Source organism: Haliotis cracherodii, unplaced genomic scaffold, assembly GCF_022045235.1.
Source record: "Haliotis cracherodii isolate W230 unplaced genomic scaffold, xgHalCrac1.p SCAF_4, whole genome shotgun sequence".
Lineage (NCBI taxonomy): Eukaryota > Metazoa > Mollusca > Gastropoda > Lepetellida > Haliotidae > Haliotis > Haliotis cracherodii.
Genome location: NW_027266297.1, coordinates 52,568,622 through 52,594,138, shown reverse-complemented (window position 1 = coordinate 52,594,138; position 25,517 = coordinate 52,568,622). Strand labels below are relative to the sequence as shown.

At 40.5% G+C, this 25,517-nt stretch overlaps 2 protein-coding genes across 2 annotated transcripts in view; one reads left to right on the top strand and one right to left on the bottom strand.

The window, feature by feature from the left end:
* LOC139479619 (uncharacterized) overlaps nt 1-8,733 on the bottom strand; it is a 29,660-nt gene extending 20,927 nt beyond the window's left edge. Inside the window, exon 1 of the mRNA XM_071262457.1 lies at nt 8,653-8,733. Coding sequence (XP_071118558.1) covers nt 8,653-8,662 — 10 coding nt within the window. The 5' untranslated portion in view covers nt 8,663-8,733. The remainder of the gene's footprint in view (nt 1-8,652) is intronic.
* LOC139479618 (regulator of telomere elongation helicase 1-like) overlaps nt 1-25,517 on the top strand; it is a 110,908-nt gene that overhangs the window by 53,993 nt on the left and 31,398 nt on the right. Inside the window, exons 24-27 of the mRNA XM_071262456.1 lie at nt 3,785-3,908; nt 6,575-6,740; nt 7,408-7,517; nt 9,667-9,705. Coding sequence (XP_071118557.1) covers nt 3,785-3,908; nt 6,575-6,740; nt 7,408-7,517; nt 9,667-9,705 — 439 coding nt within the window. The remainder of the gene's footprint in view (nt 1-3,784; nt 3,909-6,574; nt 6,741-7,407; nt 7,518-9,666; nt 9,706-25,517) is intronic.

Sequence of the window (25,517 nt, the reverse complement as noted above, 5' to 3'; positions counted from 1 at the left end):
TCTGTGTAAGTGTGGCTGCCTAAGTGTTGTGATGTGGAGAGTGTCTGTGTAAGTGTGGCTGGCTGAGTGTCCTGATGTGGAGAGTGTCTGTGTAAGTGTAGCTGCCTAAGTGTTGTGATGTGGAGAGTGTCTGTGTAAGTGTGGCTGGCTGAGTGTCCTGATGTGGAGAGCGTCTGTGTAAGTGTAGCTGCCTAAGTGTCCTGATGTGGAGAGTGTCTGTGTAAGTGTAGCTGCCTAAGTGTTGTGATGTGGAGAGTGTCTGTGTAAGTGTGGCTGGCTGAGTGTCCTGATGTGGAGAGTGTCTGTGTAAGTGTGGCTGGCTGAGTGTCCTGATGTGGAGAGTGTCTGTGTAAGTGTAGCTGCCTAAGTGTCCTGATGTGGAGAGTGTCTGTGTAAGTGTGGCTGGCTGAGTGTCCTGATGTGGAGAGTGTCTGTGTAAGTGTAGCTGCCTAAGTGTCCTGATGTGGAGAGTGTCTGTGTAAGTGTAGCTGCCTAAGTGTTGTGATGTGGAGAGTGTCTGTGTAAGTGTAGCTGGCTGAGTGTCCTGATGTGGAGAGTGTCTGTGTAAGTGTAGCTGCCTAAGTGTTGTGATGTGGAGAGTGTCTGTGTAAGTGTAGCTGCCTGAGCGTCCTGATGTGGAGAGTGTCTGTGTAAGTGTGGCTGGCTGAGTGTCGTGATGTGGAGAGTGTCTGTGTAAGTGTGGCTGGCTGAGCGTCCTGATGTGGAGAGTGTCTGTGTAAGTGTAGCTGGCTGAGCGTCCTGATGTGGAGAGTGTCTGTGTAAGTGTGGCTGGCTGAGTGTCGTGATGTGGAGAGTGTCTGTGTAAGTGTGGCTGGCTGAGTGTCCTGATGTGGAGAGTGTCTGTGTAAGTGTGGCTGGCTGAGTGTCCTGATGTGGAGAGTGTCTGTGTAAGTGTAGCTGGCTGAGTGTCTTGATGTTGAGAGTGTAAGTGTAGCTGGCTGAGTGTCCTGATGTGGAGAGTGTCTGTGTAAGTGTAGCTGCCTAAGTGTTGTGATGTGGAGAGCGTCTGTGTAAGTGTGGCTGCCTAAGTGTTGTGATGTGGAGAGCGTCTGTGTAAGTGTAGCTGCCTAAGTGTTGTGATGTGGAGAGTGTCTGTGTAAGTGTGGCTGGTTGAGTGACCTGAGATGTGGAGAGTGTCTGTGTAAGTGTAGCTGCCTGAGTGTTGTCATGTGGAGAGCGTCTGTGTAAGTGTGGCTGGTTGAGTGACCTGAGATGTGGAGAGTGTCTGTGTAAGTGTAGCTGCCTAAGTGTTGTGATGTGGAGAGTGTCTGTGTAAGTGTAGCTGCCTAAGTGTTCTGATGTGGAGAGTGTCTGTGTAAGTGTGGCTGCCTAAGTGTTGTGATGTGGAGAGTGTCTGTGTAAGTGTGGCTGGCTGAGTGTCCTGATGTGGAGAGTGTCTGTGTAAGTGTAGCTGCCTAAGTGTTGTGATGTGGATAGTGTCTGTGTAAGTGTAGCTGCCTAAGTGTTGTGATGTGGAGAGTGTCTGTGTAAGTGTAGCTGCCTGAGTGTTGTGATGTGGAGAGTGTCTGTGTAAGTGTAGCTGCCTAAGTGTTGTGATGTGGAGAGTGTCTGTGTAAGTATAGCTGCCTGAGTGTTGTGATGTGGAGAGTGTCTGTGTAAGTGTAGCTGCCTAAGTGTTGTGATGTGGAGAGGGTCTGTGTAAGTGTGGCTGCCTAAGTGTTGTGATGTGGAGGGTGTCTGTGTAAGTATAGCTGCCTAAGTGTTGTGATGTGGAGAGCGTCTGTGTAAGTGTAGCTGCCTAAGTGTTGTGATGTGGAGAGGGTCTGTGTAAGTGTGGCTGCCTAAGTGTTGTGATGTGGAGAGTGTCTGTGTAAGTGTGGCTGGCTGAGTGTCCTGATGTGGAGAGTGTCTGTGTAAGTGTAGCTGCCTAAGTGTTGTGATGTGGAGAGTGTCTGTGTAAGTGTGGCTGGCTGAGTGTCCTGATGTGGAGAGCGTCTGTGTAAGTGTAGCTGCCTAAGTGTCCTGATGTGGAGAGTGTCTGTGTAAGTGTAGCTGCCTAAGTGTTGTGATGTGGAGAGTGTCTGTGTAAGTGTGGCTGGCTGAGTGTCCTGATGTGGAGAGTGTCTGTGTAAGTGTGGCTGGCTGAGTGTCCTGATGTGGAGAGTGTCTGTGTAAGTGTAGCTGCCTAAGTGTCCTGATGTGGAGAGTGTCTGTGTAAGTGTGGCTGGCTGAGTGTCCTGATGTGGAGAGTGTCTGTGTAAGTGTAGCTGCCTAAGTGTCCTGATGTGGAGAGTGTCTGTGTAAGTGTAGCTGCCTAAGTGTTGTGATGTGGAGAGTGTCTGTGTAAGTGTAGCTGGCTGAGTGTCCTGATGTGGAGAGTGTCTGTGTAAGTGTAGCTGCCTAAGTGTTGTGATGTGGAGAGTGTCTGTGTAAGTGTAGCTGCCTGAGCGTCCTGATGTGGAGAGTGTCTGTGTAAGTGTGGCTGGCTGAGTGTCGTGATGTGGAGAGTGTCTGTGTAAGTGTGGCTGGCTGAGCGTCCTGATGTGGAGAGTGTCTGTGTAAGTGTAGCTGGCTGAGCGTCCTGATGTGGAGAGTGTCTGTGTAAGTGTGGCTGGCTGAGTGTCGTGATGTGGAGAGTGTCTGTGTAAGTGTGGCTGGCTGAGTGTCCTGATGTGGAGAGTGTCTGTGTAAGTGTGGCTGGCTGAGTGTCCTGATGTGGAGAGTGTCTGTGTAAGTGTAGCTGGCTGAGTGTCTTGATGTTGAGAGTGTAAGTGTAGCTGGCTGAGTGTCCTGATGTGGAGAGTGTCTGTGTAAGTGTAGCTGCCTAAGTGTTGTGATGTGGAGAGCGTCTGTGTAAGTGTGGCTGCCTAAGTGTTGTGATGTGGAGAGCGTCTGTGTAAGTGTAGCTGCCTAAGTGTTGTGATGTGGAGAGTGTCTGTGTAAGTGTGGCTGGTTGAGTGACCTGAGATGTGGAGAGTGTCTGTGTAAGTGTAGCTGCCTGAGTGTTGTCATGTGGAGAGCGTCTGTGTAAGTGTGGCTGGTTGAGTGACCTGAGATGTGGAGAGTGTCTGTGTAAGTGTAGCTGGTTGAGTGACCTGAGATGTGGAGAGTGTCTGTGTAAGTGTAGCTGCCTAAGTGTTGTGATGTGGAGAGTGTCTGTGTAAGTGTAGCTGCCTGAGTGTTGTCATGTGGAGAGCGTCTGTGTAAGTGTGGCTGGTTGAGTGACCTGAGATGTGGAGAGTGTCTGTGTAAGTGTAGCTGGTTGAGTGACCTGAGATGTGGAGAGTGTCTGTGTAAGTGTAGCTGCCTGAGTGTTGTCATGTGGAGAGTGTCTGTGTAAGTGTGGCTGGTTGAGTGACCTGAGATGTGGAGAGTGTCTGTGTAAGTGTAGCTGGCTGAGTGTCGTGATGTGGAGAGTGTCTGTGTAAGTGTGGCTGGCTGAGTGTCCTGATGTGGAGAGTGTCTGTGTAAGTGTAGCTGGCTGAGCGTCCTGATGTGGAGAGTGTCTGTGTAAGTGTAGCTGGCTGAGTGTCTTGATGTTGAGAGTGTAAGTGTAGCTGGCTGAGTGTCCTGATGTGGAGAGTGTCTGTGTAAGTGTGGCTGCCTAAGTGTTGTGATGTGGAGGGTGTCTGTGTAAGTGTAGCTGCCTAAGTGTTGTGATGTGGAGAGTGTCTGTGTAAGTGTGGCTGCCTAAGTGTTGTGATGTGGAGAGCGTCTGTGTAAGTGTGGCTGCCTAAGTGTTGTGATGTGGAGAGTGTCTGTGTAAGTGTGGCTGGCTAAGTGTCCTGATGTGTCTGTGCAGGTTCAGCTCTAGTGATGCACTGGCCCAGCTGCCTGTATGGGTGCGGCCCTATGTGAAGAAGCCCCTCAACTTTGGACACTCCATTAGAGATATGATGGCTTTCTTCAAGACTGCTCAGAAGTCTGTAAGTAACATTCATTGCATATATTTCCTTCCACCAATTGTGGGCAGCTTATACAAGGTCATCGGACAGTCATCAAGAATGATTCATTGAACAACACAGAAACAAAGGGTTATCATGACCATCATTTAACTAATAATAGGAGTTAGGGCTGAAACAATATCCCGGGACACCGATGCATCGCGATTCACTCCATACGATACGGTGTGCGATTTGTGAGGTGCTGTATCTCGATTTTTCAGGATACGTTTTTTCAAAGACGTATATACGTATGTCTTTTTTTGGTTTGTAAATAAACTTTTATCACAGATAAGTTTTAAATGTGTTTTAACTCTTTCAACACCGTAGGCCGGTAAACCGGCCAAGAAGCATCGAGTCCTCAGGCACCGTAGGCCGGTTAACCGGCCAAGCCGTAGTCACGTCAAAATAGTATATAGTTTTAAGAACCTACCTGTCATACCATTCATTTATTAAATCTATCACATCTCACAATGTCTGAAATACGTATTCTATTTTAATTTATAATTTTTTATCTATAGATTAAAAAGTTATAAAAGCTATTTCCCGCAATGTCATTGAAAATATAATTCTCGGAAACACACTTTGACAACGGGTGCACATCGAACATATCAAAAAGCAAAACAAAGACGTCTCAAGCAAATCGTTAAATATATTATACAAAGTGATAAATAAAATCAACAAAAATATATCTAAAAGTGGTCAAACTTACAGCTAAGTTATTATTTCCATCTTTGCATGCGATCGCGTGTAATGTTAGTCAAGTGACATCTCGGCTTTCGGCGCCTCGAATTCTCAGCTCGGACACGATGTTCAATGCCAAAATATATGCATAAAAATTCTTTGTCACAGCTTTTAACCTAACATGATACATCCATGAAGCTCAATATTTTTAATATAGATCGCGATTTCCTGCTTAAAATGTTCAGAATAACACGATTTAACCAAAATATTTCATAAAAATCTGAAATTCATCGTACACGAGCATTTGTAATTTGATTGCTTGCCTCAGGTCACGTGCTCAAATTTGACCTATCATGAACCTTGTAGCAGATTCAGCAAGAAAGCATCATTAAAAACCATTTGTTATCCAATTGAAATCTTATGTTATAGCTACGAAAAGACTCCAGGCAATGTTACGAGCGTGGAGATAAAAAAAAAGCTTTCTAGCGATGTGTCATATGTCAGTCTTCGACGAACGTGTTATTCATACGAAGCTTTCGAAAACGGAGGTATTTCTTCATGTAACTGAGCAAACAGCTGCTGATATCTGGAAATGAGTGAAAACAGATACTATTCATAATTCTTTTTATAATAATTTTCCAATTACGTAAACAATGAAAATAAAAATGATAAGCAGATCTTTTGAAATTTTATATTTGCCCCAAATCATCAAATTTTCGCTTCCATGGTCCTTAATATGGATGTTAGGAATGTGTTAGCTCACATTTTTTTAATTTACAACGAACTTAATTAAGTTGTCAATGCATTATTTAAATAATGTGATAAACATAACTTTCATATTTATAAACACTAGGATTAGACCTTTCAAATGGTGCATAACATGGCTGTTGCTATAGATACTTGTTTTTAACTGTGTTTTTTTGCCTTTATACATGAAAACTGCACATCATTAGTTACTGGACACTGGTACATTTAGTATTTACTCCTACCATCTAGTCACAACTCACAAATATGTAGGAGTGTTACTTGTTTGTTTGCTAGCCATTACATGGAAATGGCAGATGATTCATTAAGTTAAATTACTCATTACAGTATATATTTTATGACTCATGAACATTCATTCAATTTCATTTAATTTTTCATTTTAATAAATTATGTTTTATTCATTTATCTCTTGTCTTCTCTTGTCACTATGTGTATTGTAGTGTATCGAATCGTGATGTAAGTATCGAGATACGTATCGTATCGTGACCTAGGTGTATCGTTGCAGCCCTAATAGGAGTGTGCTGCATGGTCAGTGTCTCTGTTCTATGTATTCAGTTGAGGGGTTTGAAAACTCAAAACTTTGGAAATGCCTTTTGCTATATCTTTCCAAATGGGCAGGATATTGCAATCAGCATGTCCGTCCGTCAGTTTTCCATGCTTTCCAGGGAAATAACTCTTCTCAATCCAACATTGAATTGAATTTCCTCCAGGCCTTAGAGGTATCTTACAACCAACTGATTTCCCATACATTTCTAGAGTAAAACTTTTAATTTTTTTAAAATAGCTGAACATTTAACAGCTTTTACATGCACATGTGTGCACAGTCTTGCTATGCTTGTGGTGAACTGGTGTCTTTTGATAATTAGGGATTTTTATTTGTGTTTGTTTTTTGTTTTGTTTCATGACGCCAATTTGGACTTATGCTCAAAATTTTGGATAATGCTCATTTCTTGAGCAGGACTCCAAAACTGTTGAATATTTCTGGATGTATCTTGCTATACAAATCTGATTAGGATGTTGGAAAATACTGAACAGCATTATTTCTTTCTTCACTGAACTGAAGGTATCCAATGGCAGTGAACCAAACCTTGTGGGGTATAAGTAGCCAAACTCCGAATAGCTCCAGATCAGGGGGATATGTCATCTGATGACTCTTGTCTAATCAAGACACAAACTGCACTGACTGTTGTGAATGGTTACAGATGCCAGCTCCTTGCATCAAGAAGAAGTCAACTCACTCTGAGGCAGCCGGGTGTCAGGGAGCCTACTTCATGCCCACATTCTCCAGGGGAACCACTCGGGGCAACATCGAGTATGAGCAGGCACGAACTATCCCTTCTCACGTCCCTAGTCTCAGGGCAGGTACAGGTGAGAGACATCTTTAGTTCCTAGTCTCAGGGCAGGTACAGGTGAGAGACATATATAGTCCCTAGTCTCAGGGCAGGTACAGGTGAGAGAAGACATCTATAGTTCCTAGTCTCAGGGCAGGTACAGGTGAAAGAAGACATCTTTAGTTCCTAGTCTCAGGGCAGGTACAGGTGAGAGAAGACATCTATAGTTCCTAGTCTCAGGGCAGGTACAGGTGAGAGAAGACATCTTTAGTTCCTAGTCTCAGGGCAGGTACAGGTGAGAGAAGACATCTATAGTTCCTAGTCTCAGGGCAGGTACAGGTGAGAGAAGACATCTATAGTTCCTAGTCTCAGGGCAGGTACAGGTGAGAGAAGACATCTATAGTTCCTAGTCTCAGGGCAGGTACAGGTGAGAGAAGACATCTATAGTTCCTAGTCTCAGGGCAGGTACAGGTGAGAGAAGACATCTATAGTTCCTAGTCTCAGGGCAGGTACAGGTGAGAGAAGACATCTATAGTTCCTAGTTTCAGGGCAGGTACAGGTGAGACACAACCATTGTCTCTAGTCTTGTCTGGAAGTTCTGGAATAGGTGTCCAGATAGAAATAAACTAATAGATTGCAGTAAAACATGTGATGTAATGAGTGAAGACGATTAAGATTTTGTAAATTTTGGTTTGTTTTGTCAGGGAACCAGTCACAAGCATTCTCCCAGCTAAGTCAGCAGTACAGAAGCAGTGGAAAGTCTTCACAATCCAGCACCAGGCAGAGTCTTCTCCAAGCCTTGGAACATGATGAGGTAAGGGAGATAACTCTTCTAAATTCAGCACCAAACAGCGACTACTTTGAAAGCCTTGGAAAATGATGAGGTAAGGGAGATAACTCTTCACAATCAAGCACCAAACAGCGACTACTCCAAGCCTTGGAACATGATGAGACAAGGGAGATAACTCTTCTCAAACCAGTACCAGACTGTCTACTCCAGGCCTTGGAACATGATCAAGCTCCTCACAGCGATAGTACGTTCCCGGAGCTCTCTATACTAACTGTGAATAGGTGGCCACAACCATGCTTGGAGTTGAACTGATTATCAAAACAACAAAGTAAATTCATCTGGAAAACATGGTCAGTCGTAAACCTTTTCAAATTGATGGCATTCCCAAAGACATAAACAAAAGTATAAATGTTACTACATATGGGGTTGGAGGGCAAATTTCAAGATTCTTGAAATGGCCGTGCCCACACTGTTGGCAGCGATGTTACCGTGAGTGTAACGAAGGTGTCATGCTCTGGGAAGGAGCTTGGAACATGATGAGGTAAGGGAGATAATTCTTCTCAAACTAGCACCAGGCAGTGGCTTCTCCTGGCCTTGGAACATGATGAGGTAAGGGAGATAACTCTTCTCAATTCAGCACCAGACAGTGACTACTCCAGGCCTTGGATCAATTTCTACCCAATATGCGACACCTTTTAGTGATAGTATTTTCAGTTCCAGAATCAGGTTGTCATTGTAAGCAGCTGGGCACAGGAGGGAAGGGAAATAACTCTTCTCAATCCAACATTGAATTGAATTTCCTCCAGGCCTTGGAGGTATCTTACAACCAACTGATTTCCCATACATTTCTAAAGTAAAACTTTTTAATTTTTTTAAAATAGCTGAACATTTAACAGCTTTTACATGCACAAGTGTACACAGTCTTGCCTAAAAGCAGCAATAAAATCTAAAAACTTGACAAGCTTCGCTAGCTCCTTTCTGATTTCAGGAAGATAAACACACCACCCCCAGTTCCACACCAAATGTCACTTGCTTGACAATATCTGTGGTCACATTCAGCATAAGTCATCTTGTAAAACAGAGCCCTAAATATAGAAATACATGGTCAGTTTAAATTACTGGATTACATTTAACATTTAAAAAACATAAAAAATCGTACTCAAATTCATCCAATCACAGCTGCCAGATGAGTTAACTGCTGGTCAAACGACAGATTCTTATTTGGCTGAGTAGAACCTGTAACACAATGAGGTAAGAGAGGTAACTCATCTCATACCAGCACCAGGCAGGGTCTGCTTGCCCTGGAACACGGCAAAGTAAGGGAGATAACTCTTCCCGCCTTCACATATTTCCTGCCCACTTGGTTGTACGGCAGTGTTCCTGGGTTTTATTCCTCTTCTGATCAGCAGGAGCTGTTACTGATTAACGTCAGATTAAAGGTTATGGTGGCATTGTTAGGGCTGACGTACCATTCTATTGGTACCGAAACCAAAGGCTAGAGATTGAATGCCCTGGCTACAGCCGATTGTGATTTCCTATTTCCAGTGGTCTGACTTGGCTGTTGTTGTAATTCAGTTAGTAACAGCATGACTTCACAGTTCAAAAGTGGCTAACAGATTATGTTTTGGCAACCGAGAGACGATGTGTCATGTACTTAACATATACTTGCCTCGTTCCCATGGCTCTTTTGTGGAGTTTATTTCCTGTGTTATGTTTGGGTTATGAGTGTTGCCTCATTTTCAGGATTCCCACAACAACATTGTTAGCTTTGTACCAAATGACATCATTTTCATGCTTCACATATTGTTCATGTGCTAATGTCTTTCATGGAATGATATTTATATCACATGTGGTTCATGTAGGAGTTTTGTAAAAAGTCATATTCAATGGCCATCGAGTTAATCCTGTTATTCAACTCTACTTATGACTTTTTGTCTGAAAATGTTTCACTCCCAATAGCACCGCAAGAATGATCACTTCACTTAGGAATTTATTATCAGCAATTTTCATATATTCAGCTATGTTTGAGGAGAAGTGTTTTATATCATTTTCAACTATGTCTGCGGAGAAGTGATTTATAACATATATTCAATGAGAAGAATTTATTTTACATATAACACTATGTCTGAGAAGTGATTTGTTTTTTATTTTCAAACCAGTACTTTATTTTCAGAAACATGTTGAGGATTCCAGTGTTTTGTTTGACACCCAGGTAAGATTTACCATTTTACACATATGCTAGTGGGGTGTTCTGATTTAATTCCCCAGGTGTCGCCTACTGACGCAAATGGCGGCTGGGTTATATGAGAGTTCCCAAACAGTTTAGTGGAATCATTACAATATTTGCATCAAATTCCACCAATACAATGAGACCAGATATTTTACCAATTTTGTTCCAAAACAAGTAATTTAAACTAATTACTGACCTTGCTAGAGTCATTGTCACAACCAAACATTCATTGGATTTATCAAAGTGGGCATTTTCCAGTGAGTGATCTCAGTCAGCCAGATATACTTGAGCATATATACTACATATATATACTACACATATACTGCACATATATACCACACATATATACCGGTACTGCACATGAACACCACACATAAATACTACACATATATACTACACATAAATACTACACATACATATACTACACATATATACTACACATATATACTGCACATAAACACCACACATAAATACTACACAAATATACTACACATAAATACTACGCATATATTACAGAGGGTGAAAAATTATTAAAAATGTTACTTGACCAAGGGCAAGTATGACCAACATTCTCACTTGCCCTATTTTAAAATGTACTAGCCCAAAATCAAGCTAATAAATTCAGTCAAATGTTACTGCTGCAGAACTGAGAATAAAATTCTGAAATTTGAACATCCATCAATAAACGTTCTCTTACGATTGCAAGCGTGTATGTTTGGGTACTTGGAACAAATGGTGCACTTCATGACTTTCGCTGTGTCATCATACGCAACCCAAGGAAACTGGTCTTTCCACCCAGCGATGAATGTTCGTTTTCGTTTACATTCGTCATACTTCTTATTCTTCGCCGATATACAACTTTTGGAATTTCCCTCTGCCTTCCTTTTAAGTTCGTCCCCACCGCCAAAGAAACTTAAAATAGACCGCTGAGACATGATCGGCCATGTGCGGTACTGGCAACATAAATTGTTATTGCAGATACCCCTCTGGTAAGCTGGTTCCCGGCTCCCTATGCGCGTCGTCAACTTGTGATATTGGAGACGGGGCCCAGCTTACCCCTCTGGGTGAGGCAAAGGGAGGCTACCCTGTCCTTTACTAGCTTACTCATTTGAAACAACAGATTTACTACAGTGATCCCTCGCTATTGCACTCATCAATATAGGGCTAACTCGGTATTTTTCAAGCCCTGTATATACTGCACATAAATACCACTAATATATACCGGTACTGCACATAAACACCACACATAAATACTACACAAATATACTACACATATCTACTGCACATAAATACTACGCATACAGGGCTTGAAAAATACCTTTGCCCGACGCCCGTGCCAAGTAAGGTTTAGATGTCGGGCGTGTAATATACCTTTTCTAGCATGCCCGTGGACAAGTAGAGCACACAAAATGAACTGGGTCAAGTTTCACGCGAATGTAATCATGTGATCATGTTACGGTATTTGATTGGCTAATATTTTGTTAGTGTCCCAGACTGACAATGTAATTTGCATACAGCTACGCCAGTCAACAAATGGGATTAATACATTTCGATGTCAGGCAGGTCAACAACGAGAACCAGGCTTGTTTCATTGTTAAATCGTAGTAACGCTTCCATATATGGCACATGTTTCTTGGAAATGGAATTTCTTGGAAATTGTAACGCGAGGTTGAAACATTTTCCGACTTTAGATGCTACGTCAGGCCCAGCTTTGATGAAATATAATTTTGTCGAACTACAACAAACGGGACTTTTAACGAGTGAAAGTATGGCATTTATTTAATATGTATTTCTTTTCGTTGTCAACTGAAGTTCATTCGAGGCGCTGACCGTGGTTGCTGTAAATAACGGCGGGTTGTGCGATCTATCCACCCCTTTACGCACGATTTCGGCAAAATTGATCTAAACTGTATTGAATGAAATTTTAAATAAAATTAATAAAATATGCTACAAACATATGTCAAGGTACAAACGTGTTTTTTTTATAACCAGATAGTAATAATAGAATTTAATTGCGGAATATGTTGATTGGTATTTCCGGTGTTGCGTGCAGGTGGTAATGTTTTTGCAATGGGGAAATGACATCGTGTCAGTGACTTGAGTTTACTAAAAGTGTATATAAGTTTTGGGAACCACGTGTTACCGCACACAACCGAGTTAGCCCTATATTGAAGAGTGCAATAGCGAGGGATCACTGTAGTAAATCTGTTGTTTCACATGAGTAAGCTAGTAAAGGACAGGGTAGCCTCCCTTTGCCTCATTAGCACCCAGAGGGGTATCTGCAATAACAATTTATGTTGCCAGTACCGCACATGGCTCAGCGGTCTATTTTAAGTTTCTTTGGCGGTGGGGACGAACTTAAAAGGAAGGCAGAGGGAAATTCCAAAAGTTGTATATCGGCGAAGAATAAGAAGTATGACGAATGTAAACGAAAACGAACATTCATCGCTGGGTGGAAAGACCAGTTTCCTTGGGTTGCGTATGATGACACAGCGAAAGTCATGAAGTGCACCATTTGTTCCAAGTACCCAAACATACACGCTTGCAATCGTAAGAGAACGTTTATTGATGGATGTTCAAATTTCAGAATTTTATTCTCAGTTCTGCAGCAGTAACATTTGACTGAATTTATTAGCTTGATTTTGGGCTAGTACATTTTGAAATAGGGCAAGTGAGAATGTTGGTCATACTTGCCCTTGGTCAAGTAACATTTTTAATAATTTTTCACCCCCTGGCATATATACTACACATTAATACTACATAAATATATACTGCACACATATACTTCAAATATATACTACCGTATATGACCGCGGATAAGCCGATCCCATAGATAAGCCGAGGTGCTAACTTGACCATTGAAATACGAAAGAAAATGATATGACCCGCAGATAAGCCGAACCAGGAATTGAAAGGCAAAAAACACAAAGTCGGACTGCAAGACATGTGCCGGTACTCGCAGATATTCAAAAATATAAGATGAAAAACGTTGTAATTATATTGAAAAAGTCATTATTATTTCTAATAAAGATTTAACAAACCAGTCATCCACTTTCATAATGTGGGAAGCTGTTTCTCATGTGTTTTTTTAATCTCATAATGATCGTTATATGTTGCCATCAACAACTAAGCAGCATTTTGTGAATCGGTGTATACAGAATTATGAACCCGTGAGAAAATATATCAGCTGGAGTGAAGACTCGCAGTTTGAATTCAGCATCGTAAGCATGGCGTTTTTGTTTCAAACTCATGATGAGAATGTCAGTCAGTCTGACTGACTGATATAGAAGATTTAACGTGCGCTTTCCGACTGTAGCGTATTTCGCACACAGGCCTGGCCAGACCATTTAGTGTATTCCGAAAAGGGTGAAAGTGGTGTGTGCAACCCAAGAGGGGGCTTTTAGGGGTTGCTTAATTATATTGAATTTTTGGAATTTTGGAATTTGGAATAAATGCCGAGGTGGGTGGAGGAGGGAACTAAGGGAGCCGGGTGAGGTGGGTGTTTGTTTGTATGTTTATTGGATTTTGGATTGGTAGATTAATTAGATTTTAGATGTGCTTAATTAGGTCTGTTTTGATTAGGAATACGCCTAGGGCCTTGAAGTTTTCTAGTTTATTTTGAGGGTTTAGTATTTCATCTAGAGTAGGAACCTTATTTACCGGTAGATTGAGGGTGGTTTGTATGTAGTGTGGTTCTGTGTGTTTGGTAGTGGGTGCAGTGGATGAGTGCGTGTTCTGTGGTTTCGGGTTGTTTGCAGTGGGGGCAGTTGCCTGTGGTGTGCCTTTTAAGTTTTTTTAGGTGGTTATTTAGGTTAGTGTGTCCTGTTTGAAGTTTTGTAATTAATCTGTCAATTTTTGTTGAGGGGTGTAGGATTTTAGGTTTGGCTAGTGGTTTTCTGAGCACTTTTTTGATTTGGCTATTGGAGTTTTGATATTGATTATGCCATTTTTGGGTTATTTTTTGTTTGTTTACACTTTTAATTTCTGATTTTGAGATGGGTAGGTTTAGGCTTATTTGTGGTATTTTGAGAGGTAATTTAACTGCTTTATCGGCGCTTTCGTTGCCGTAAATTCCTACTTGGGCGGGGATCCACAAGAAGGTTATTTGTTTGCCTGCTTTTGTTAGGTCGTTGGAGCTTTTAAGTATTTGGTTTATTAATTTAGGTCGGTTGTAGGTATTTTTGTTTTGGAGGGCTTGTAGTCCACTAAGGGAGTCGGTGAGAATTAGGATTTTATTGTTGTTTTTAGATTGTTGGTTATGCAGGGCTGAGTCGGTAAGATTGTGTGGATATAACTGGTTGTGTGGTATGGACTCCGAAGCCTGTGTGGTTGGAGATCGGGTCTGAAGATCCGTCAGTGTATATGTGACACCAATTTGGCCAATTTTTGTGTATGTATGCAAGTGTGGTGTTCTAGCTATGTTTGGGTCGGTTTGTTTATTTATTTGGTTTGCTAGCGTTTGTGTCTATTTTGGGTATTTTGAGTTTAGGGTTGAAGATATTTGATTTTTTTTCAGTTTTGTTTAAGATTTTGAGTTTGGTGTTCATTGAGGTAGTTAGTTATTCTTTGGGATATTGGGGTGAGTAATGGGTGTTTGCGAGCTAGAGCTTGGTTTCTTGGGCTAATGTTTTGGTTAATTAAGTTTTGGATGAGAGTGTTTGTTTTGGACGCGGCCCAGAAATTAAGGCTTAGATGTTCCCTGCGTAGACTTAGTGGCATTTCCCCTGTAAGTGCCTGAAGTGAGGTGTAGGAGGTGCCATGTTGGGTGCCTGTAATTAGTTTAAGGGCTTGGTATTGTATTGAGTCAAGTTTTTTAGATAGAGGGTTGTTTAGGGTATTGTATATGGCGCAGTCGTAGTCTAGTTTTGATCTAATTAGTGCTGTATAGAGTGAGAGGAGGGTATCTTTGGAGGCTCCCCAGTTAGAGCCGGTGAGACATCTTAGTGTGTTAAGGGCTTTGCTGCATCTAGTTTTTAGGGTTTGGACGTGAGCCTCCCAGGTGAGATGTTGATCGAAAATGAGTCCTAAGAATTTGGTTTGTTTTTGGAATTTGATTGTTTGGTTGTTTAGCTGGAGGATTGGGAAGGCAGGTTTCATGTTTTTATGTTTGAATACTGAGTCGGGCGAGGTTATCGAGAGTTGATCGGCCAGGAGTGAAGCCGCTTTGGTCAGGGTTTTTGATGTTGTTTTGGTCTAGGTGGTGCTGTAGCCTATATTTAGTCATAAGTTCCATTATTTTGCAGAGATTTGAGGTTGGGGAGATGGGCCTATAGGAGTTAGCCTGATCTGCTGGTTTATTTGGTTTAGGTATTGGGATTACTAGAGCTTCCATCCATGAGGATGGGACCTGTCCGTTTAGGTAGACTAGGTTGTATAGTTTAAGTAAAGTTTGGAGTAGTTTGGTAGGTAAGTGTTTGATTATTTGGTAAGAGGTGAGGTCTAGGCCAGGGCAGGGACTGTTCCTTTTTTTCTATTGTGTGATTTAGTTCTTCTATGGTGTAAGGCTGGTTTATTTCTAGGTTGTCTTGTCTGTTTTCTTTGGAGAATTTGGTTTCTTTTTTTAGTTTATCTTGGAATTTCTTACTGAAGTTACTGTTGCTACTAACTTTAGAGAAGTGTTTGGCTAGGTTGTTGGCCTTTTGGGTGGGGTAAGTTGAGTTGTTTATATTGGGGCTTTTTTGTGCCGTTTGATGCCTCTGATGGTGTGAATTTTGCGCCACACCTTCCTAGCGTCGGTGTGGTGGTTTAGGTGCTCACAGAATTTTTTCCAGTTTTTGGTTTTAGCAGTTTTAATTAGGTTTTGGACTTGGTGGTTAAGTTCATGGGCTGTTTTGAGATGAGAGGGGTCTCGTTTAGCTCTGTTGAAGGCCGATTTGCGTTTTAGTCTAGTTAGCTCTATTTCCTCATTCCACCAAGGGACGGTGGGTTTTCCTGGGTTGGATGATTTGAAGGGGATTGCGGATTTGGCTGCGTTGATTATGAAGTTAGTTAGGTTTTGACAGAATGTTTCGGGGTCTTTTGTTTCTAAATTGTTAAGATTAGCTTGGTTGCATAATTCTTGGAATTTGTCCCAGTTGGCGTTTTTGTAATGAAATTTAGGTTCCTGTTTAGGGGTTTGATTTGGTATTTTTAGATTTCCTAGGGTTATGTTTATGGGAAAGTGGTTGCTGCCTAGAGATACTGGGTGGACGTCCCACATCAGACTTTGTGCTAAGTCTGGTGTACATATTGTTAAGTCAATAGCCGACATGGTGTGGTGGATTTTGTCGTATCTAGTTGGTTGGTTATTGTTTAATAGTATTAGGTCATTTTTTTCGATCCACTCTGATATTAGTTGTCCATGGTTGTCTAGTTTATCTGCAATGCCCCAGGTAGGATGATGGGCATTGAAGTCTCCTAGGAAGATGGTTGATTTATTTCCTAATTGATAAAGGATGTCTAGGTCTGTATCTTTAATTGGTTTTAGTGTTCAGTAATAGATGTTAATGATTTTTATTTTTTGGTTATTGATGGTGACTTGGATTCCATTAGCTTCTATATTAGGAGTGTTTACTTAAACTTCCTCGTAGTTAATATCCTCTCTAACGTAGATGATTAGACGTCCCCCTGTTCTGCCTGGGATGGTTTTTGACCTGTCGGTTCTTACTGCGTTATAATTTGGTAGGTTGAATTTAGTTTTATGTGAGAATTTGATTTCTTGAATACATGCTACATGGGGACCTTTATCTATTTTGAATTTAGCTTTCAGTTCAGAACCATGGCCGGCGAGGCCATTGGCATTCCATTGAAAAATGTTTAGGCCTTCCATTGGGAAACTGGGTGGATTTATGTTTGGTTTAGGCTTGGTTTAGGTATTTACTTTAGTAGGTCATTAAGGTTGTTTCTGAAACGGTCGAAAGGGGTGGTGACGAGTTTTAGTTTATGTGTCAGTCAGTTGTTGTTGCATTAAGTGTTTAAGAGGTCGCCTTCTGCCTAGGCAATTTCGGCTGACCTGTCCCTCTTTGGGACTCTTGTGTGTGAGAAGGGTACACATATCTATTGTGAGTTCGGTGTTCACATGATTTCTGTAAAAATATACCAACTTTTATAACCCCCTCTACACCACTATTGTATGTTAATCCACCCGGACTACACATAAATACTACACATATATACTACACATATGTACTTCAAATATATACTACACATAAATACTAAACATATATACTACACATATGTACTACACATATGTACTTCAAATATATACTACACATAAATACTACACATATATACTACACATATATACTACACATATGTGTGGCATATCAAGGAGTGGCAGGTCCAAGAATCGGCCACAGTTTTATACCCACCACAGTTCGTGACAGTTCGTGCATTTTCGATTTCGCGAGAAATGGGTGCATGATACCCACATATTCATTGAAATGGTGTGTTTTGGTGATTCAATTTTTGTTGTTGCGTTTTTACTCGGGGCTTCCAAAATGCAACCAAAAATATTGATAACACCATCAGACTTCACTGCATGCTAAAACTCTATCAATTTATGGTTCCGTGTTTGTTACCTATTTGCTTAAAACCACTTGCGTTTCTTTTGCGTTTGGGTATATATACTTCAAATATATACTACACATAAATACTACACATATATACTACACATATGTACTTCAAATATATACTACACATAAATACTACACATATATACTACACATATATACTACACATATGTACTTCAAATATATACTACACATATATACTACACATATATACTACACATATGTACTTCAAATATATACTGCACTTAAATACTACACATAAATACTACACATATATACTTCAAATATATACTACACATATATACTACACATATATACTACACATAAATACTACACATAAATACTACACATATGTACTTCAAATATATACTACACATAAATACTACACATAAATACTACACATATGTACTTCAAATATATACTACACATATATACTACACATATATACTACACATATGTACTTCAAATATATACTACACATACATACTACACATATATACTTCAAATATATACTACACATAAATACTACACATATATACTACACATATACTACACATATGTACTTCAAATATATACTACACATAAATACTACACATATATACTACACATATGTACTTCAAATATATACTACACATATATACTACACATATATACTACACATATGTACTACACATATATACTACACATAAATACTACACATATATACTACACATATGTACTTCAAATATATACTACACATAAATACTACACATAAATACTACACATATATACTTCAAATATATACTACACATAGATACTACACATATATACTACACATATGTACTTCATATATATACTACACTTAAATACTACACATAAATACTACACATATATACTTCAAATATATACTACACATATATACTACACATATATACTACACATAAATACTACACATATATACTTCAAATATATACTACACATAAATACTACACATATGTACTTCAAATATATACTACACATATATACTACACATATATACTACACATATGTACTTCAAATATATACTACACATATATACTACACATATATACTTCAAATATATACTACACATAAATACTACACATATATACTACACATACTACACATATGTACTTCAAATATATACTACACTTAAATACTACACATATATACTACACATATGTACTTCAAATATATACTACACATAAATACTACACATAAATACTACACATATATACTTCAAATATATACTACACATAGATACTACACATATATACTACACATATGTACTTCATATATATACTACACATAAATACTACACATAAATACTACACATATATACTTCAAATATATACTACACATATATACTACACATATATACTACACATAAATACTACACATATATACTTCAAATATATACTACACATAAATACTACACATAAATACTACACATATGTACTTCAAATATATACTACACATATATACTACACATATATACTACACATATGTACTTCAAATATATACTACACATATATACTACACATATATACTTCAAATATATACTACACATAAATACTACACATATATACTACACATATACTACACATATGTACTTCAAATATATACTACACATAAATACTACACATATATACTACACATATGTACTTCAAATATATACTACACATAAATACTACACATATACTACACATATGTACTTCAAATATATACTACACATAAATACTACACATATATACTTCACATATGTACTTCAAATATATACTACACATAAATACTACACATATATACTACACATATATACTTCAAATATAAGACCGCCTCCGTGGCCTGGTGGTAGAGCGTCCGCCAGGAGAGCGGAAGGTCCGGGGTTCGATCCCCGACCGCGTCATACCAAAAGACGTTAAAAGATGGTACTTGTTGTTACCCTGTCTGGCGCTCGGCATTAAGGGGCTAAAACAAGGACTGGTTGGCTCGGAATCAGTATACTGTGTCTGAGTGGGGTATTCATGTAAAACTGCGGCATGGTATCTCAGTGAGCTAGCACTATAAATCGGCATCAGTCCGGACTAGTACAAGCAGCCACACAAACACACACATGTACATGCACGTCGCTATATAAGTGCAATAATCTTGGACGCGACGTTAAACCCCATTTCACCTCACCTCACTTCAAATATATACTACACATAAATACTACACATATATACTACACATATGTACTTCAAATATATACTACACGTAAATACTACACATAAATACTACACATATATACTTCAAATATATACTACACATAAATATTACACATATATACTACACATATGTACTTCAAATATATACTACACATATATACTACACATATGTACTTCAAATATATACTACACATAAATACTACACATAAATACTACACATATATACTTCAAATATATACTACACATAAATACTACACATATATACTTCAAATATATACTACACATAAATACTACACATATATACTACACATATGTACTTCAAATATATACTACACATAAATACTACACATATATACTTCAAATATATACTACACATAAATACTACACATATATACTACACATATGTACTTCAAATATATACTACACATAAATACTACACATATGTACTTCAAATATATACTACACATAAATACTACACATATGTACTTCAAATATATACTACACATAAATACTACACATAAATACTACACATATATACTTCAAATATATACTTCAAATATATACTACACATATAATACTACACATAAATACTACACATATATACTTGAAATATATACTACACATATATATTGCACATATATACTTCAAATAAATACTACACATATATATTGCACATAAATACCATGCATATATACTACACATAAATACTACACATATATACTTCACATATATACGACACAGATATACTGCACATATATACTTCACATATATACTACACATATATACTTCAAATATATATTACACATATATACTCACATAAATACTACACATAAATACTACACACATATACTCACATGCAAAAGAAACGCAAGTCGAGTATGCAGTATACATGTTATTTATTTTCAACAGTAAAGATAAGTAATACTAATAGGTCAAGATTGACAACAATTTGACTGAAGACAGTTTAATGGATTAAAAGGCAGATGACATTATTTATTTTTTTCAAATGTTAAGGGCCTACACAGTTTCGGGTCAATACCCAAAATGTCAGTCAATACCTGGTGGGACCACCATTAGCATTGATCACTGCCACACATCTCCTGTACATTGAGTGGATCAGACGATTTGTGAAGGCCCTAGGGATCCTCCTGCACACATCCAGAGCAGCTGTGTGTAGTTCATCGGCATGTTGTGTTGTTGCAGAAAGGCCATGGTAGCTCTGGCAACATGGGGACGAGTGTTGTCCTGCTGGAAAATGTGTTGTTGATGTTGTGCAAAAAATGGAACAACATGGGGTCTGATCACTTGGTCGATATACCGCTGAGCAGTGACGCCGTGTCCCCGACCTTGACCAACATTCAGATAGCACATGGGTCCAAGTCTCACATTAAGTCCAATCCCTGCCCATATCATGACGCTATGTCCACCCCATGGATCCCTTTCCACAACGTTTCTGTCAGCTAAACGATCACCTCGACGCTGCCAAATTCTGACTCTTCCGTCTGCATGGGAGACTCAAAAGTAACTTTCATTAGAGAAGATGACACGCCTCCACTCACGATGACGCCAATTGTAATGACCCTGTGCCCACTGAAGTCGTGCTTGTCGATGCCGTGGTTGGAGAACAGGACAACGTGCTGGTCGGCGACATCTGAGGTTGTTGGAACGGAGACTTCGGATCAAAGTGTCCTGGCTAATGTGTCAATTATGTGTTCCTATGGTCTCTCGAGCACTTTCACTTGCAGTTAGGAACGGAAGTCGCTGGTGTTGACGGGTAATCTGCCGATCTTGTCGAGGTGTGATGACCCTAGGACGACCGCTCCGAGGAAGGTCATCTGTGGTCTGTGTAGCATTGTATCTATGCAGGAGACAGTAAATTGTGGACAGACTCTCCAGCTTCCAAACATCCGATAGCCTGGTTTATCTAAATTTGAGTTAGGCGTGGCAGTGTTGACCAAGGAGTGGCAGGTCCAAGAATCGGCCACAGTTTTATACCCACCACAGTTCGTGACAGTTCGCGCATTTTCGATTTCGCGAGAAATGGGTGCATGATACCCACATATTCATTGAAATGGTGTGTTTTGGTGAATATTTTTTGTTGCGTTTTTACTCGGGGCTTCCAAAATGCAACCAAAAATATTGATAACACCATCAGGCTTCACTGCATGCTAAAACTCGTATCAATTTATGGTTCCGTGTTTGTTACCTATTTGCTTAAAATCACTTGCGTTTCTTTTGCGTTTGGGTATATATACTTCAAATATATACTACACATATATACTACACATAAATACTACACATATATCCTACACATATATGCTTCAAATATATACTACACATATATACTACAGATAAATACTTCACATATATACTTCACATATATACTACAAATATATACTTCACATATATACTACACATATATACACACATAAATACTACACATATATACTTCACATATATACTAAACATATATACTACGCATATATACTACACATATATACTACACATAAATACAGTCGTCTCGTTTATCAGACACTTGTTTATCTGACAATCGGCTGTATGCGACACTAATGATCGGACCCGAATAAATCAGTGCTTTTTGGCCCGTTAATCCGACAGTCTTGCACTCCGACTCCGACACACCTAATTTGCAACAAATTACCAAAATCACTCATTATTCAGTCTTGTTAACTGACAGAGTGATCAACGAACTCCGTGGCCATCTGCCCGCGAGTACACAGCCCGTGTTTTGATGCGAGACGACTTATCTATATGCCATTAAAAGCTATTTTGGCCAAAGCATATGTATCTCTGATGACATCTGAAAATAGTGTAAAATGAAAAATATGCCATTTTCACATTTTACCAATTCACTGTTCTAAACATGATTATTTATTCAAATAAGGTATAGAGTCTAGCTTCATGAGAAGTTCAATTACAAATCCATTGGGTGTCTGCTCTTTGTCAGAACACCAATCATCATTCCGAAAAGACTTGTTTTAGTCTGTTTTCAGTCGTACAAATGGGTATCTCATACCTCTAGTCGCACGTTAAAAGGAAGCCAGAAGCTGGAATGTAAACAATAAACTTGTTTCTGTCCGGTTGCGCACGCACCTCCCTATGACATGCCACAAATCTCTCAGCAGGCCTCTGAGCTGGTCGCTCGAGAAGGACTTTCGCGATAGACTGCTAGTTTGTATTCTACTAGTACTTATTGTGTTTCTACAGTTGTTGTTCTAATACAGTAATAATATGTCTTACCTGTAGACTCCTGGAATGTAATCCTTGGTAATCCATTGTTTGTGTTCAATACGTGTTTCACTGTTTGACTTGATTATACCTGTGGCAACATGTCGGGCTTTTCTGCCTCGTGTCAAAGTATACTGTCTAAAGTAGATCCTCACAAGTATTGTCCTTCCTGCATCATTAAGGACGGATTTTCAACGTGTTCGTGGGGTAAACGTTGTAAAGTATGTGTTCACTTCAATAAACTTTAATTGGTATCTTCGTGCGTTGGCGAAGCGGGCTACTGCCAGCGCTACAAGCAGAGTAGGTCATCGGATGGATCCCTGGACTCTGCAGCCTCTAAAACTGGCCCTGGGGGTGGCGCGTCGGCCACACCCAAGAAATCAGTTGATAACGACCTGCCCCAGTCAACTTATGTTTTCGACAAGACACGTGACCGTTCGCCTGCTGATGATACTACCCGCACGACTGATCTTCGTCATTTGGTTGATCGAGAGCATCACCCCTGTATGACGGGACCGGCTCATGACGAGGACCATGAGGGGACTACGGTCCCCAGTCGGTCCGTCTCTCGTCCTACAAACAACGACAGGTCGACAGTGAACACGGATCCCACTCTACAAGTTGTTCCCGCCCTGGGACGACAGGTGGAGGGCCTCGTCAAGAGACAGGAAACGACACGAGGACGTTCATCGCCTTCGAGGTCGTCGGGAGTTTGATTTGGACGATAACTACGATGGGGATTGTAGTACTTCTACAGTTAAGAGATTGTAGCCCTCGTCCCCACGGGGACGTGCGACGCTCTAGAAGGGAGTTTTTGGGAGATCAGCGTCGTAGAGATAAGGATCGATCGTCACCCTCTTCTCACTTTCATATCGACCCGACTTTGATAGGCCAGATAACGATGGCGGTACTCGCCTCGACGGCGTCGACCAAGAAGGATTTGACTACGTCGGAGGTCCATGGACCATCGTCCTGTACACCAGTTCCTTCATCTACGCCTACACAATTGACGTCAACGATGGATTGTGACGACAGCGTCGTAGAGATAATGACCGATCGACACCCTCGTCTCACTTTCATATCGACCCGGCTTTGATAGGCCAAATCACGACGGCGGTACTCGCCTCGACGGTGTCGACCAAGAAGTATTTGACTACGTCGGAGGTCCATGGACCATCGACCAGTACACCAGTACACCAGTACCTTCATCTACATCTACACAATCGACGTCGACGATGGATTGTGACGACAGCCTTTCTGCCTGAGTTATCAAAAGATGATGACAAACCGAAGTGTGCTGGCTTTAAGGTTGGAGATATGCCGCAGTCTCTTCAGTCTTCTCCTCCCGATGTCTTCAGAGCCATGGCTCAGGATATAGACCAGTACTTGCCTCTGCTCTGCCGGGGCAGAGTTTCAGCAAACCACCTGTTCGATCGCATTACCCGATCTATGGCATGCGGTTTTCGTCACCCATGAGTAGGGACTTGGATTAGGGGCTACACTTCAAGAAACCAGCGCCCTCCAAGATTCTTGTAGTAGACAGGCATTGGGGATCTATGGACACTGCTGTTCGTCACCAGCTACAACCGCTTGCTATGCTGTCGACAGCGAGCCAGCAGGGGAGGTAGTTAGGTCCCTCCCCCCGCCGTCACCATCGTCGGAGTCTACTACCTTTAGACGAGCTACCGGTAGGGGGAAGACTTCATCACACGGATCATGAAGACGGTCGTAGAATGGCTCCATCGGCAGGCGATCAAGGTCGCCTTCTACCTAGACGAGCCATCTCCTACGGGCGACAGGTTCACTAAAATACCGGAATTGCAGAAAATTCTACGTGCCATCATGGTTGAAGATGAGTCATATTAATTCCGACTGCCGGCCTGGGACCTCGATATCGTTCTGAGCTACCTGTCTAGTTAGACTTACGAGCCTCCTGATCAGGTCGCGTTCGACAATGTCTCAGAAAAGCCCAGTTCGTGCGCTAAGTATTTACTGCAGCGAACTGAACAGCGACGACAACATTTTTGACGGCTGTTCATACCGCTGTCAACCAATGCAAAGAAAGAGATTCCACGTAATACTCTCTCCTTTTGTTTGAGAGCGGTCATTCTCAGAGCTTACGAGGCGCAAGGACTCGCACATCCCACCTCCTCCCATCTGCACGAAGTTCGAGCCATAGCTTCAACATGAGCACACAGTTTGGTCCACTCGTAGCGGCACAACCGATCTCCCAGAAAAGACAGTGAATTTGTGCTTTATTCACTTTTTGCTCGACACTTCGTGCCAGATAACAGGTTTCAATAAAAACTGTTGGTGAATGTACGCATTCTTATGGTTTTTGTTGCATGCAGTACTTCGGCTGCTTTATTATGGTTATTCGGTGTATGCATCGTCTTCCCATACTTTATAGTACTGCTCGTATTTTTTAGTTGGCTTGTATACTGCGAGTTGCTCTGTAACTAAACTATACGTCGACCACTTCGATCTCAATTCAACTGTCGTGTGCAGTTGTCCTGTTGCATCGATAGTTACTTGTGGGTCGAAGTGCATTAAACATGCTGTTTCAGTTACCTTGTATACTGTGAATTGCTCTGTAACTAAACTATACGTCGACCACTTCGATTGCAGTTCAATTAACGCGTGCAGTTGTCCTGTTGCATCAATAATTAGTTGTGTGTCGATGAGCATTAACCATGCTGTGCGTTCGTGATAAACAATTTGTCTTGTCCGTGCATCTGGTCGAATGTTCTATTGTCACTACAGGGGTGAGGAACTTGGTACATTCGACGTG